The sequence below is a fragment of the Acanthochromis polyacanthus genome, chromosome 8, assembly GCF_021347895.1.
Source record: "Acanthochromis polyacanthus isolate Apoly-LR-REF ecotype Palm Island chromosome 8, KAUST_Apoly_ChrSc, whole genome shotgun sequence".
Taxonomy (NCBI): domain Eukaryota; kingdom Metazoa; phylum Chordata; class Actinopteri; family Pomacentridae; genus Acanthochromis; species Acanthochromis polyacanthus.
The window spans coordinates 35,339,776-35,355,604 of NC_067120.1; the positions used below are offsets into that span (position 1 = coordinate 35,339,776).

The following is a 15,829-nucleotide window of genomic DNA, read 5'->3' on the forward strand; positions in this document are numbered from 1 at the left end:
AAGCCACCCAGCAAACACATGGAGCAGCTTCCTGCTGTGTGATATTCAACATTCAGGGTCACTGGAGGTTCGGCTGTAAGCAAATGGCACCATCTGTTAGTGAGCTGCAGCCAGGAGCTCCAGCGGCTTTTATTTACACCTCCAGTCTGATTCCACTGAGCTGTGGAGGACGTTAATCAATACAGCGATCAGTCCTCTGATCAGACAGACTGGTGATCGATCAATCTGTGTTCATGCAGGTTCTTAGTGCGACACAATCTGAGGCTTCTCTTTGTCCCACATGATTTTAAACGGAATATTTTGCATAGATTTAATGTGCTTTTGTTAGTTTTTTGCTCTGACGTTTATTGCTTTGTTTCTTGCTTTTGTCATTTTTAGTCTTGCTTGTCCTTTTTTTTGTTGATTTGTAACTTTTTTGTCTCATTTTTGTTTTGTTTCATGTTGTTTGTCTCATTTTTGTCATTTTGTGTCTCATTTTTGTCATTTTGTGTCTCATTTTTGTTGATTTTTGTCTAACTTTTATCGTCTTCATCTTTTTGTCGTTTTGCTTCTCACTTTTGTCATTTTTGTCTCGTTTTAGTTGTTTTATTTTTTTTGCCACTTTGTAAGTTTTGTCTAGTTTTTTCTCTTTTTATTTTTGTGTCACTTGTCTCTTTTTTGTTGTTTTTCGTCTCGCTTTTGTAATATTTTATCTTGTTTTAGTTTTTTTTGTCTGACTTTTGTCGTTTGTTTCTGACTTTGGTCATTTTTTGTCTCGTTTGTCCATTTTGTTGTCACTTTGTAACTTTTGTCTAATTTTGTCCCTCTTTAATTTTGTTTTGTGTGGTTTTTCTCATGATGTTTTGTAAAATGATAGCTTCCTAAATGTGGACATATTTAGAAGGCACTTTTTTGCACTGAAACAGTTGTGGTTGTTTACAGGTTATGCTCTGATTTTACTGGTCACTTGAGCTCAAATTGAGCTGAATGTGGATCTGAACTAAAATGAGTTTGACAAATCTGTTCCAGATGCTGATAAAAGATTTAAAATGAAACTGGGAGGTGAAGCTCGTTCCTCTGGTGTTGAACTTCTTCTATCCACCGGCAGGAGGCGCTCTGAGCAAAGCGGAGAAAGAAGCAGGAGGTGATTTAGTTTGTTCTCCAGAAAAACTTCTCCAGTTTAATAGATGAATTAGAGGCAGGATGAGCAGAATTAGAAGCATTAAGACATTTAGTTTTATTAAAAGATGAATGTTTTATGCTGTGGTTTGTGTTATTTGGTTTATTGCTGCAGTTTTTCCAGCTGAGGACATTTTTGATCTAAACACAAAAACAACAAGTCTGTGTTACCATATTTGTCAGAAATCTGTGCGTTTTAGTGTTACTTCTGACTAGAAATGTCTATTTTGCTGGAGTAAATTAACCCCCAGTGAGCGAAACTGCTTTTAAAAAATCCTAGATTTCATTAAATTCTCAGATCTTGTTATTTTGCTGCAGGTGTTTTTTTCCTTTAGCTCAGACTAAAACGGGAAAGATGCTGCGTTCAGTGTCATTTTTCCAGCTGTAGATCAACGGCAGAGTTCAATATTCACATGAGGCAGTGAAGGAACGTTGTGTTACAGCTGAGAAAAGCTCCGTCAAGCTGTAAAAACTCAACCCATAGACCATCACTAAATATCCAGAATGTGATTTTTTTTTTTTATTATCATCCAGAATTAAACTGCAAAATACAGATCGCTACAACTACCAATTATACTCATTATCAATCGACTAAACTGACATTTTTTTAGATAAAACAATAAAAATAAAGTGGAAAAAAATCCAGATTCTCTAATGCACAACCTGTTTGCGTTTATCTGCATAAAGATGTGACTTAAAATTTAGCAAATAAGGTCATTAAATCCTAATATTTTATAATATTTGTCTTTTTTCCCTTTCATAAAAGTATCTAAAATTAGTATTTGACTGTGAAAATAAAAAATATTATGAAATAATATCAGGCTGAAGGTGGAACAGGAGACGAAATAAGACAATAATGTAGATTTATTTCAAAATGCTGCTGGAAAAGACTCAGAGTAATTTAAATAAACAGATTTAATTGATCAATCTGATATTTTTTGAGATAAATCAATACAAAAAAGTGAAAATATCCTATTTCTTTCATGTACAAGCAAGAATATGGAGAAAATCCTAACGTTTGAGGACATTTTTGCATTTTTTTTCCTTTTAAGAAGTGACCAAAACTATGATTTGATTACGGAAACAAGTTGACTACATGCAAACTGTATTTCATGAAACATTTACTGATCATAACAGCAGATTAAAGGTGCAATAATTTAGATAAATTCAAAGGAACCAGCTTTAAATCAGCGTTCAAAGGCATTAAAACAACGTTGATCTGTTATTTGTTTCTGGTGCTGGACTGCAGGAGAAGAGATCTGAGTGAATAATCTGACTTTTTATGAGTAATCAACAAAAACAAAGCCATATAATCCAGTTTCTTTAATCCACGATCTCACATTGCTTGTGTTTCTTTGTTTTTGCAGCAAGACATGATGTTTGTGCCCATTTAGAGCCTCACAAACAACAAAAAACTACATAAACAAACATATATTTTGACAATTTTCCTCTAAAATGATGATTTTAAAATGCTACTTTGGTTGTAGATTCCATGCAAAATGTGTTTCCTGCAACATTCAGTGATAAAAACAGCAGGCTAAAGGTGCAATAAGAGACTAAGTGGACAATAATTTTCATTTATTTAGGGGAAATCAGCTTTTAATAACTTACAAATTATTTATCTCTGTAATCTCTGTGTGTGGATGCAGCTCAACAGATCTGACTGAAATAATCTGATTCTTTTTTGATTAATCAATAAAAACAAAGTGAAATCATCTAGTTTCTTTAATGCCCAACCAAGATGTTTTTTTTATTTTGCAAGAAGATGTGTTGTTTACTTGTGTGGACTCCAGCTGCTGCATTCTTAGAGCCCAATAAATAGAAAATTAAATAAATAAGGTCATTAAATCCTTATATTTGAACACATTTGACTCATTTCCTTTAAAAAGTGACTGAAAACATCGTCTGCTTATTAAATGGTTGCTGCTGGTGGTTGTGTCTCGTTGTGGTTTGTGTGCGTCTCTTTGGTTGTTGTGTGTCTTTGTGGCAGTTTTGTCCGCTTTGTGGTTATTTTGTCATAAATTCTTGTTGTGTGTCTCTTTGGTTATTTTGCATTCCTGTGATTGTTTTGTGATAGTTTTTAAAATCTCTTTATGGTGGTTGTTGTGTCCCGTTGTGGTTTGTGTGCATCTCTTTGGTTGTTGTGTCTCTTTGTAGTTATTTTGTCTTTTTGCAAATTTTTTTTGTCTCTTTATGGTGGTAGTTGTGTCTCGTTGTGGTTTGTGTACGCTTTTTCAGGTTTTTGTGTCTCTTTGTGGTCGTCCGTGTCTTCTTGTGGTAGCATTGCGTGTCTGTTTGTTGTTGTTTTGTGTGTCTTTGTTGTTGTTGTGTCTCATTGTGGTGTGTGTGCACCTCTGGCGGTTGTTGTGTGTCTCTTACTGGTAGTTTTGTGTCACTTGTAGCTATTCTGTCATCATTTCTAGTTGTTGTGTGTCTCTTTGTGGTCCTCTGTCTTCTTTTTGTGTGTGTCCTTGTGGATGCTTTGCCTTCTTGAGATTGTTTTGTGCTCAGAATTTCTAGCTGTTGTGTGTCTCCTTGTGCTGGTTTTGTGCATCTTTGTAGTTTTTGTATTTTTTTTTCCTGGTTGTGTGTCTTTGTTGTTGTTTTGTGTCTTTTTGTGATGTTGCTTTGTGTATTTCTCTTTATGGTGGTTGTTGTTTCTCAGTTTGTGTCTCTGCATTTGCTCTGTCTCTCTTTGTGTTTGTGTGAGTTTGTAGTTGTTTGTATTTTTTCTTGGTTGTTGTGTCTTTGTTGTTGTTGTTTTGTGTCTTTTTGTAATTTTTTTGTCTCTTTATGGTGATTGTTGTGTCTCATTGTGGCTTGTGTGCATTTCCTCAGGTTTGTGTGTCTCTGCATTGGCTATGTGTGGCTCTGTGTGTCTTTGTGTTTGTTTTGTGTCTCTTTGTTGTTGTTTTGTATCTTTTTGTAATGCTTTTTTGTCTTTTTATGGTGGTTGTTGTGTCTCATTGTGGTCTGTGTGCATCTCTTTGGTTGTTGTGTGTCTCTTTGTGCTTGTTTGGTATGTCTATGTAGTTGTTGTCCGTCTCTTTATGGTTGTTTTGCTTTCTTGTGATTGTTTTGTGTCTTTTTGTGATGTTGCTTTGTGTATTTCTCTTTATGGTGGTTGTTGTTTCTCAGTTTGTGTCTCTGCATTTGCTCTGTCTCTCTTTGTGTTTGTGTGAGTTTGTAGTTGTATTTTTTCTTGGTTGTTGTGTGTCTTTGTTGTTGTTGTTTTGTGTCTTTTTGTCATATTTTTTTGTCTCTTTATGGTGATTGTTGTGTCTCATTGTGGCTTGTGTGCGTTTCCTCAAGTTTGTGTGTCTCTGCATTGGCTCTGTGTGTCTCTGTGTTTGTTTTGTGTCTCTTTGTTGTTGTTTTGTGTCTTTTTGTAATATTTTTTGTGTCTTTATGGTGGTTGTTGTGTGTCATTGTGGTTTATGTGCATCTCCCTGGTTGTTGTGAGTCTCTTTGTGGCTGTTTTACATCTCTGACGGTTGTTGTGTGTCTTTTATTCGTACTATTTTGTACTTTTCCTTTAAAAAAAAGTGACAAAAGGTTGCAGGTTAGTTTAATGTTGGTTCATTTTATTTAAAAGTAGAAACGCAGCAGCGTACAAACTGTATTAAAGTAACGTTCAGTGATAATAACAGCAGGTTAAAGGCGACTGAATGGAAAATAATTTAGATGAACTTACAGGAGGCAGCTTTAAATGACTCTCCGTGTTTAAACAGATGAAATGAACACGTGCTAATCCAGTGTTCATCTCCATTAAACGGTTGTTTGTGGTTCTGGACAGACTGGTTTGGTCCCAGTAGCTGCTCCACTGGGAACTCTGGAGTATTTGGAGTGTTTGAGCTGCAGGGAGCCTCCTGCTGCTGCCGAGGCTGACGTTGGCTTTTGGGCCGGAGGGTTCGGTGGCGTCACGGCGCGACATCTGCCGGTCGGTCCTGAGGGTCGGACGGCTCGGCCCGAACGACAGCTTCAGCTCTGAGGAAACTCAGCTGGAAGTTAGAGGAGGCTGGAAGGAGGAAACATGGAAGTAAACAAAAACAGAACTCAGGAAGTTTCAGACTCCCCAGCTAGAATTTAAATGTTCCAGAACTGTTATGAGAAAGCTCTGCTAGCATTTTCAGTGTGAATTTATCTTTTAGTTCGAGGAATTATCCTCTTTTTAAATGATAAACATCTGTCATACTGTGTTAAATACATTTAGAACATACAAGGAATTTGGTTTCAGCTGTTGGTGTCACTCCGGGAAGAAGGAAAAGAGAAAAATAAAATAACTACAGATAAAAATATAGATAATTACACATCTAGTGCAAAATGACTGAGAATATTGTGCATAAAGCAAAGAATACTGTTCATAATGCAAAAATATTGTACAGAAAGTTAATAAAAAGTCATCAGAATTTTAGTTTCGTTGGATCTGGCAGAGAGGAAGAAGCTGTTCTTCTGATCTAACGTTGAAAAACGACTAATTATAGTTTTTTTTTTTCCCAGGAAGCATTGAACGTTCCCACAGCGTTAGCCAACGTTTCCTACAAGTTCTAATGATGTCTTCAAGAAAACATTTAATCCAATGTTTAAGGAATGTTTTAAGAACATTTCTCATTTCAAGTAATGTTCATGTGAAGACAGAACGTTTTATGAATGCTGGGGAATACTGTTACCACCAAACATTACAGAAATGATTTTAGTTATCCTGTTTTTAAGCAGAACGTTCTGGGAAGTAAAATAAAGCTTCCATTAAACTTACATTAATTACCGGTGACCACATTGTAGTTTTTTTTTCTCTTAATACATTTGAAGATGCAGCTTTAAATCATATTTTACATCCAAAAGTCATTCATTGAGCTTCAGTGCTGTATTTGAGTAAATCTAAACCACTTCAGGATAAAAACTTGACTTTAAGTCGATGATAAAAGCAGCAGCAGATGTTTTCTTCCTCACAGATTCTTTGTTCTCTTCAATGTGAAGCCTGGATTCTCCTTGACTTCAGATTTTGTGTTTGTTGCTGCAGAATCAGATTCAAATAACTTTAAAAGTGAAGCAACTACATCTGAAATTCACACAACTAATTCCTGGAGAGCTTCAGAGAAACTGTGTAAATGTTGCAGATTTGAACCCGTTTCCAGCTTTCAGATTTTACTTCCTGTTATTCGAGGCGCTGCTGTTTTGCCTCCGATCATCTCGTATGTAGATAAAAGAAACTTTCAGCTACAGAAACACACACAGACACACAAATCACAAAAAGACACTTGAAATCAGGTTCAACATATCCAGGCTTTCTTTGAGTCAGCTGGTTTAACTAAACCTAAAACTAGCTGCTATCATGATGGTGGTTAGAGTTTAATGTGGCAATGAATAAAAATTGAAGTTCACTTATTGTTATTCCTTGGACTGATTGTTTTTAAATATTCCTCTGCAGCAGTTTTCACTGCTTAACTCGTCCTGCAGTGATTCTCCGTATGCCTTTTTATGTAATTCAGAAAAAAAACTGCATTAAGAATCCCCATTGAAATGAATGGGAAATCACTGAACAACTGCCAAAACCAGACATCTTTGGAACCCTGTTGCTCTGGTATACTTTACAGTAGAAACTTAATTTAAAGTTTAAACAAGTCACAAGACTTCAGACTCTAAATCCATGGTTTGATATCTTTTACGGTTTTTGTTCAATCGCAGCCTAAGTTTCATGACTGTTTTTGAAAATCCTGAATTTTTCTTCAGCTAGAGGCGGTGACATCACAAGTCTAAATCTTGACCAGAAAATTTTCAAGAAAAAAGTAAACATAACCTCATCTCCTCCTCACATTGTCTTCTCAATATGAACAATTTACACATAAAAATGTAGATGTTTTTGTCCTCTTTCATCCAGTAGGAGTCTCATTGTTCTACGTTTTATAGATTTTTCATGAATCACCTCAGAGCTCAGAGCGTTGACCAAAACTCTCATTGACTCCCGTTATTTTGGAGCTCTAAAAACAGAACCATTGAGTCTGTTTAACCTGCCACCAAATCATTACAAAACGGATTACAGACATAAAAATGCATGAGAATGTTCAAAACGAGCTTGTGCTTCACACGGTGAAAGAATTTTTCAGATTCAATTTGTAGTTTTTGAGCTGTGAGCGTTTGTTCGAGGGTTAATTCTCAGTCTGCTTGCTCTGCTCACTGTAGTAACCGGTGACTCACAGCTGATTGGCTGATTGATGTACTTTCAAAGTAAAAGCTCAAAGATGTTAAAAGACACTGATCAGGGTTCATGAAACAAGCCGGCTCTTCAAGAATTAAAAAGTGCTTATTTAAATGATACCTTTTGTATAATTATAGCAGGACGAAACCAGATTTTCTTCTTCAAACTCTGTGTGTACGTAAACGTGTCATGTGACTTCTTTCTCACATTTCTTGCACATTTTCAGTCTTGTGTTTTCAGGATGCAGTGATGTTTTCAGGATTTACTCGCCTTCAGTATTTGAAATATTTACTTGTGTTCTTAGAATTTATTTGTGTTTTTGGGGATTGAGTCACGTTTTCAATATAAAGTTGTGTTTTCAGTGTACAGTCATTTGGGTTTTCAGGATAAACTTATGGTTTATGTATTTCCTGCATTCATTTATAGTTTCAGGATTTCAGGATTTAGTCATGCCTTTAGGATTTTGTCATGTTTTTGTGATTTAGTCATGTTTGCAGTATGTTGTTGTTTTCAGGATTTAGTCTTATCTTTAGTGTAAAATCATATTTTCTGTATTTTCTGTATTTATTTGTGTTTTGAGAATGTTGTAGTGTTTTTGGTGTTCAGTCTGAGTTTGCAGTATTTGTGTTTTCTCTGTCATCAATGTTTACTTATCTTTTGATTGTTCAGTTGTGTTTTAAGTTCATCTTTTTGGGATTTAGCGCATAGTTTGGTCGACTTTGTTCGGCTATTGGCTATGATGAAGGATATAAGGATTTATATCCAAAGTAAAGATGTTGTATTTTTTTTCTGTATTTAGTTTTCTGTATTTTCAATATTTTTACTTTTATTTTCAGGATTCAGTTGTGGTTTTGGTGTAAAGTTGTCTTTTTGGGATTTAGTTCATGGTTTGGTCATGTTTTGGGTATTTTCTGTCTTTATTCGTGTTTTCAGTATTCAGTCATGTTAACGGTATTTACACCTCCTGTCAAAAGTTTTGAGACACTTTCTCATTCAAATAAATTAGAACCCGTCTCAAAACTTTTGACAGGGGGTGTACTTGTTTCTTCAGGATTGAGTTTTTCTGTCTGTGTTTTGTCATATTTTCTGCATTTGTATGTGTTTACAGGATTTTTATCATGTTTTTGGGATTTACTAGTGTTCTCTGTATTTGGTTGTGTTCCAGTGATTCAGTAATGTTTTCTGTTTTTTGTCATGTTTTCAGTATTTTCTGTTTTTGTCGTGTTTTTGGTGCCGTTATTTGTTGGGTGTTTGGTATTTAGTTGGGTAAGGATGTAGTCTTCGTCAGCTTTTAGGATGCTTTTTCTGGTATTTACACGTTTCTAGATCTTAGTTTGGGTTTCAATGATTAGTGGTGTTTGCGACGTTTCATCTTGTTTTCGGTATTTGCTTGTGTTGTCAGTGTGAACTCGTGCTTCGTGTTTTCGTTCGTTTTTTCTTTCAGCCTTTACTGCCGTGTTTGCTGGCGTGTTCGTGCTTCGGCGCTTTGGTGGAAACCTTCGATAGGAAAATGTCAAACATCATAGAGATCCACACTTACTAAAAATCAGCGACTACACAGGAAGCCTTTACCACCCGGAAGAAATCAGATGACGTATGAAAACACAAATTTGTCGAATCTAAGCGACAACAATCCATCATCTGTACACCGCTCAATCCTCACCCTGGACAGGTCGCCAGTCTGTCACAGGGCTACACATTTGCGCACATTATTAGATTTTTTGTTCTTTTGTGTGTTATTATTCACATTTTTTTAAATATTTTTCTGCAGTAATATTGCAGATTTGTTATATTTTCAGTAGAGATATCCAGGCTGTTTTACCTATGTGCCTTAACATTCAGGTTTTTCAGACTTTCACACATTTTCGCAGCGAAACATCCAAGATTACGACACTTTTTTCCCTTCTGAGCTGTTTCCTGTCATTTCTTTTATGATTTCATGTTCTAATTATTTCTTTGAAAAGTTTACAAAAGTCAAATTTATTTTATATTTAGAATCGTTGTAGGTGTTTGTGCTGGACAAGAAAACTCTTTTTTTTTAAAGAAAATGGAAATATTTAGTTTGGATCTGTGTCATATTATTGTAAATATGAGCCTGAAAAAGGTTTGGAGGGAAATGTAATCTGATTATTTTACTTTTTAATGCCCAGGCTAAATGAGCATTTCCACCTGAAACGTCTACGGAGCTTTACCTGTTAAGGCAAGTGAGGAAAAACTGTGTGTAACATTAAGGATATTGATACTTCAGTGCATTTATATTCAGGTTATTTATACTTTTGAACATTAATATCCCAGTTTTGGTATTTTGTGCACATTATTATTTTTATATTTTACATTATTCTGCAGTAATATTGCAGATTTGTTATATTTTCAGTAGAGATATCCAGGCTGTGTGCCTTAACGTTCAGGTTTTTCATACTTTTACACATTTTTGCAGTGCAATATCCAAGATTTCAATGCTTTTTTTTTTCAGAACTGTTTCCTGTCATTTCTGCTAAAGATTTATGATTTCATGTTTTAATTATTCATTGAAAAAGTTTACACAAGTCAAACTTACTAAATATTTAGAATCGTTGTAGAAAAAAACTCTTTTTTTAAAGGAGAGGGAGATATTTAGTTTGGATCTGTATAATATCGTTGTAAATATAAGTTTGAATGAGGTTTGAGTGTAATTAAATCAGGTTATTTTGCTTTTTAATGGTCAGGCCTCCACCTGAAATGTCTAAACGGAGCTTTAACCGCTGAGGAAAGTATTTTTTTTCTTCTTTTTTTTACTTACAGCTGCAGGTTCTCCGTAGAACCCGACAGAGCAGCTCTCTAAAAGAACTTCCACTGAAGAACGTCAGCCGCTCGGTTCCGTATTAATAAAACTAGCTTTTAATGATACTTCATGTTCTGTGCAGAAACGCACTACAAAGATTACATCTGATCAACATAGAAAAAGTCTGGAGTTGGATATTTGTGGTTCTAAATAAGGTCCGCGGCCCCGGCGAGGCCCCAGTTTGATATCCGGTTGGTCCCGTGAATAAATAAAAGCGCCGCTACACGTTCGTCATGCCGCGCTTCAGTTCATGCAGCTCCAGCTGGTTCTGGCTGCGGAGCCGACAGTCTCGGACCGCCGCCTCGGCCCGCTGCAGAACCGTCTGCTGTAATCCGTTTAGATGAGGGCCGGAGCCGCTCAGGGGTCCCAGGGGCCCGTAGCCCGAGTATCCAGGCAGGAAGGGGGCGCCGTAGTACAGGTGTCGGGGCAGTGCCGGGCTGTGGGGGAATGAGGTCCGGGGAACCGGGCCCTGCTGGGGCCCCGATCCGCCGCCCGGCGCCGAGTCACTGCATCCTTTAGTTTTGTCCGAAGACGTGGCGATCTCAGCCAGAGACCAGAGTTTGGGTTTGGGGGTCGGGTTCAGGTTCTGGGTGGCGCCGCACGGCTCCTTAGACGACGGACTCGACGATGACGTGAGGTCCGGTTCTGAGGCTCTGAGCGGGCCCTGGGCGGTGCCGAGAGGAGGGGCCCCCGGCGTGGAGGCGGGGCCCGTGGGGAGGCCCAACCTCCGGTCCCCGGAGTCTTTAAAGTCCGGATCGGTGAAGCCGCGGTCCGTGTCGCTGCCGCTGTCGTCACGGAACATCAGAGCACAGGAGTCCGAAGACCGGCGACCCACTGAGGGGAGAGCAGAACAGAACGGGTCAGAACAGAATAGAACGGGTCAGAACAGACCAGAACGGGTCAGAATAGAACAAAACAGAACAGAACGGGTCAGAACAGACCAGAACGGGTCAGAATAGAACAGAACAGAACAGAACGGGTCAGAACAGAACAGAACGGGTCAGAATAGAACAGAATGGGTCAGAATAGAACAGAACAGAACAGAACGGGTCAGAACAGAATAGAACGGGTCAGAACAGAACAGAATGGGTCAGAATAGAACAGAATGGGTCAGAACAGAATAGAACGGGTCAGAATAGAACAAAACAGAATGGGTCAGAATAGAATAGAACAGAACAGAACGGGTCAGAATAGAACAAAGAATCTGAACAGAAGCGAGCCCAGTGGGTCAGAACCAACTAGGCTGGAACACATGAGGACAAGACAGATTGGGTCAGTACAGATCTGAACGGGACAGAACAAAAGAGAACCGAACAAACTGGGTCAGAACAAGTTAAAACCAACCAGGTCAGAACTGAACAGACGTGAATCATCAGGATCTTCAGGTCAAAAACACGATTATTGATTATTTCCTCCGTTGATTCATTATTTATTTGTTTTCTCCGAACAAACTGAGTTGAGCTGAAACAAGCAATCAGTTAATTGATCACTGATAGAACAATAATCATCAGTTATTGATTTTAAGGTTCATTTTTAATGTGAAAAAAACAAAAACTGAGCTGATGATCAGAGTATTGATTACAGATGAATCCTTTTGTTTTCACGACTCGCTGCAAATTAAATATATTTAGGAAACAGATTCAGACCGAAGCAAAAAATATGTGGAACATCGAGATTATTGATACCTTAATGACTACATAATGAGATTATTGATACTTTTGTACATTAATATCCAGGTTTTGAGGGTTTTTTGTGCATTATTATTTAAAATTTTCATATTTTTCTGCATTAATATTGCAGGTTTTTGATATTTTGAGTAGATGTATCCAAGCTGTTGATTCCTGTGTGCCTCAGTATTCAGGCTTTTCCTACTTTAACACATTATTCCAGAGCAATATCCTGGATTTTGAGGCTTTTGTGTGTGTTTCTGTTATTGATACCTTCATTCGTTGACACTTTTGTGCTGGTTTTTAGTATTTTGGTTGTTAAAACACAGGTTTTCGGTATTTGTATGCATTAATATTCTTTTTTTTCATACTTTTGCATGTTAATATTCAAGTTTTTGTTGTTTTTCTGTATTAACATCCAGGTTATTGATGGTTTTTGTACATTAATATCCAGGTTTTGGGTTTTTAGGTTTAGGTTTTTGGTTCTTTTGTGCGTCATTATTTAGATTTTTCATATTTTTCTGCAGTAATATTGCAGGTTTTTGATATTTTGAGTAAAAATATCCGGGCTGTTGATTCTTGTGCCCCTCAATATTCAGGTGTTTCATACTTTTACACATTTTTGCAGTGCAATATCCAGGGTTTCAACACTCTGGTGTGCATGCGTTGACAGTTTTCTACCTGTTTCTAGTCTTTTGTTTGTTCAAACCCATGTTGTTGGTACTTTAATGCATTAATATTCATTTTTTTCATACTGTCACATGTTAATATTCAAGTTGTTGTTATTTCTCTGTTTTAACATCCAAGTTACTGATTATTTTTTTAACATCAATGTCCAATTTATTGTTACTTTAATGCAATATTAGTAATAACTCATTAATGCCAATCAACCCGTCAATAGAAAATCAATCAGCAGCTGTTCTGGTATTTGATTAATCATTTTGAACAGATCATTTAATCAGACATTACTAGCTGCACATGATGATAATCCAGTTGTCTAATAAGTTTTTTTTCCTGCATCACAAACACGTTTACTTTCTCTCTGTGCTGCTTTTACTGCGTTCTACTTCTACTTTTCCTGAAGCAAAGCATCTTAAATCTTCCTTCACTGCCGTAAATAATCGTAGATGCTGAAGAAAATAAACAAACTGTCGCATTTAAGCAGAATCAGATCGGATTTTGTTCCAGTTATATTCTGATTAATGTTGCAGCCAAATGTTGTTTTCATTTCTGATAAATCTGTTGCTTAGATTTTCAGTAATTGATCAGAATATGGTAAAAAATCTAAAATGAAAGAAGTAGTTTCTCAGTGTCCAAAGTGGTTTTTGACATTTCTCATTCAAAAACCCTCAAAGTTTGAGTTTCATGTTGCAGAAAATCAAAATGTATGAAAATTGTCTTTTAAATTTCTGCATTTTTACTTGAAAAACCAGTAAAATGAGTCAGTTAATGAGCTGACTGATTCATTCTGATGTTTAGTTTCATTTTGTGCGTCTGTGTCCTTTTTTTCTCTTTGGTTTTTATTCTTTTTAGAACATTTTAACAGTAAATCAAACTACAAACTACAGCTGGAATAAATAAAAATCCTCATCAGATGAGGAGAAAGACGTGCAGGTTTTTTTGAGCTGCTGCAGAACAAACGAGATGTTGTCGGATTTTAGCAGCGACGGGTTCTGATGCAGATTCATGTAAAATAATTCAGCTCCGGCAGAACTCCGCTGCTCTGACGGTTCCTCCGTGAACAACCTGGAACCACTTTGGCTGCTTCTATGTGGAGCTTTCCACTAATCGACCGATCACTCACCGGCGTCGCTCTTCTGCTCCGTCGTCTCGTCTCCGTTGGGCTTCATCGGCTCGTCGTCCTCGTCGTTCCTCTCTAGATCGATGTTGTCCTCGTCCTCCTCGTCCTCGCTCCGGTTCCGGGGCGTCCAGGTCATCTTGTTCTCCTTCTTCAGCCGCCTCCGGGCGTTGGCGAACCACGTGGACACCTGCGTCAGGGTCATCTTGGTGATGATGGCCAGCATGATCTTCTCCCCTTTGGTGGGGTACGGGTTCTTGCGGTGCTCGTTCAGCCAGGCCTTGAGCGTCGCCGTGGCGTCCCGGGTGGCGTTTTTCCTGTAGGTGGGGTCTCCGTACGGGTAAGGCCCCAGGGCCCCGAACGGGTGGTAGTCCAAGGATCCGGAGATGCCCGAGGAGGGATCGTAACCCGGACTCTGGAACAACAACAACAAAAGACATTAAAATCTGCAGCTTCTGGCTCCTGTTTGTGTTTTTCTCTTTTAATTGCATCTCTCTGCCTTCGTCTGCTGCAGATTTAGCGTCTCCGTCGCTGCCGAAGCTGCTTTCTCTATTTCTTGGCAGCTCTCCTCGGCAAAAGCTATAATCTGAATGGGACTACCGAGCCCGAATAAAGGTTAAATCACAGCAAATGCACAAACAAAATCTAATTTGCACACAAAAAAACAGGCCAAAGTCAGCTCCTTTAAATCAAGCCATCAGGACATTTCAGATTAAAACACACGTTAACACGCAGAAACAACTTAATAGATGTTGAGGGTTTTAAATCTGCTGAAGTATAAATAAAGATGTGAGTTTAAGGCTGCAAGTGCAGAGATTTTACGACACATTTAAAGAGTTCCTGCACAAAAATCTGAATAAAAAGAACAGAAGAAGAAAATAGAATGAAGTTGCGGTCAGATGATTTTAGGAAGAAAGAAAACAATGCTTTTAATTTGAAATGTTATTTTTTTTAAATCCAGCTTTAAAAAATGTGAGATTATTTGAAAATGTTCCAGAAAAAGATGTAAAATTTCAAGAGCTAAAGAAGAAAATAAGCAGAAGTTTCTGTCAGATTATTTGAGAGGAAAGAAATGAATAGTTTTAATTTAAAATGTGATTTTTTTTGTCTTTAGCTTCATAGAAAAACTAAAACATCAAATTATTCGCAAACATTCCAGAACAAATGAGGAGAAAATAAACACGGAAGTTGATGTCAAACGATTTAAAATAAAACTGTTTTAATTTGAAATGCGATTTTTAAAATATCTCCAGCTTCGTAAAAATGTAAATATTAACTAACAATCCAGAAAAAATGTGGATAAAATAATTTAGGTCATGAAGTCAAAACATTCTAAATTTAGATTTGACTCTAAATGGAGTTGGGTGAGAAATAAAATGTCTCCAAATCCTTTTTACGCACAAGATCTCTCCGTTTTCTTTCCTTTTACGCACCGAAAGTGACCCCTGAGTTTAACCACAATCCAGAACCAGAACCTCAACCCGCTCCGGCTCCGGTTCCGAAACTCACCACAAACGAGTTGAGCGTGGCGGCGGCCCGCGGCTCTCCGCCGTAAGGCAGGTGCGAGTTGAATCCGGGAGAACTCGCCGATCCCGAGTACGGAGCGAAGGCGGAGCCCGAAGAGGACCGTCCGAGCTCCTCCGTCCGCGGCCCCAGGATCACCCCGGAGCCGAAGGACGGGCAGGCAGAGTGCAGAGCCAGAGACACGGACGGCTGGAAGAGGAAACCCTGAGGATAAGCCATGGCGGGGCTTGGCGCGCTCGGAGCCGGACTTTTACGCACGGACGAAGTCACATCGGAGAGCGGACGGCGGGACGGAGGGAGGAAGAGGAGGAGAAGAGGAGCGGCTGAGGAAGCGGAGGAGCATCCAGGAGCATCGCAGGTTCACTTTTAGCGGCTTTCTGCTGCGAGTTTTCCGCTCCGGCTGCTGCGGAACTGAACTGCACTGAAGCCGCAGACAGACTGAAGAGAGAGAGACGGAGGGAGGAGAGAGAGGAGAGGCTGAGCTCCACCTCCAGCAGCGCTTCACCACCAGCACGGATTATCACACATGTACTGCAGAAAAACACAGAAGTACCAGCAAAAGTACTGCATGTAAACACACGAGTAACAGTACTGCAGTATCCTCAGATACATGGGCTTAAAGTGAAAGTAAATCCCTGCAGCGACTTAATGTTGTCCGTAATTTA

At 38.3% G+C, this 15,829-nt stretch overlaps 2 protein-coding genes across 2 annotated transcripts in view; one reads left to right on the forward strand and one right to left on the reverse strand.

Annotated features, from left to right (window-relative positions):
- The window catches only part of LOC110965136 (uncharacterized), a 64,202-nt gene that overhangs the window by 4,353 nt on the left and 44,020 nt on the right, over window positions 1-15,829 (forward strand). The window lies entirely within an intron of this gene.
- Window positions 10,209-15,647, reverse strand: irx5b (iroquois homeobox 5b). The gene is made up of 3 exons (XM_022214072.2): window positions 15,150-15,647; window positions 13,647-14,055; window positions 10,209-11,009 (listed from the first exon to the last, which is right to left on the reverse strand). Exons 1-3 carry the CDS (start codon window positions 15,381-15,383, stop codon window positions 10,396-10,398), a joined length of 1,257 nt encoding a protein of 418 aa, XP_022069764.2. The 5' UTR covers window positions 15,384-15,647; the 3' UTR covers window positions 10,209-10,395.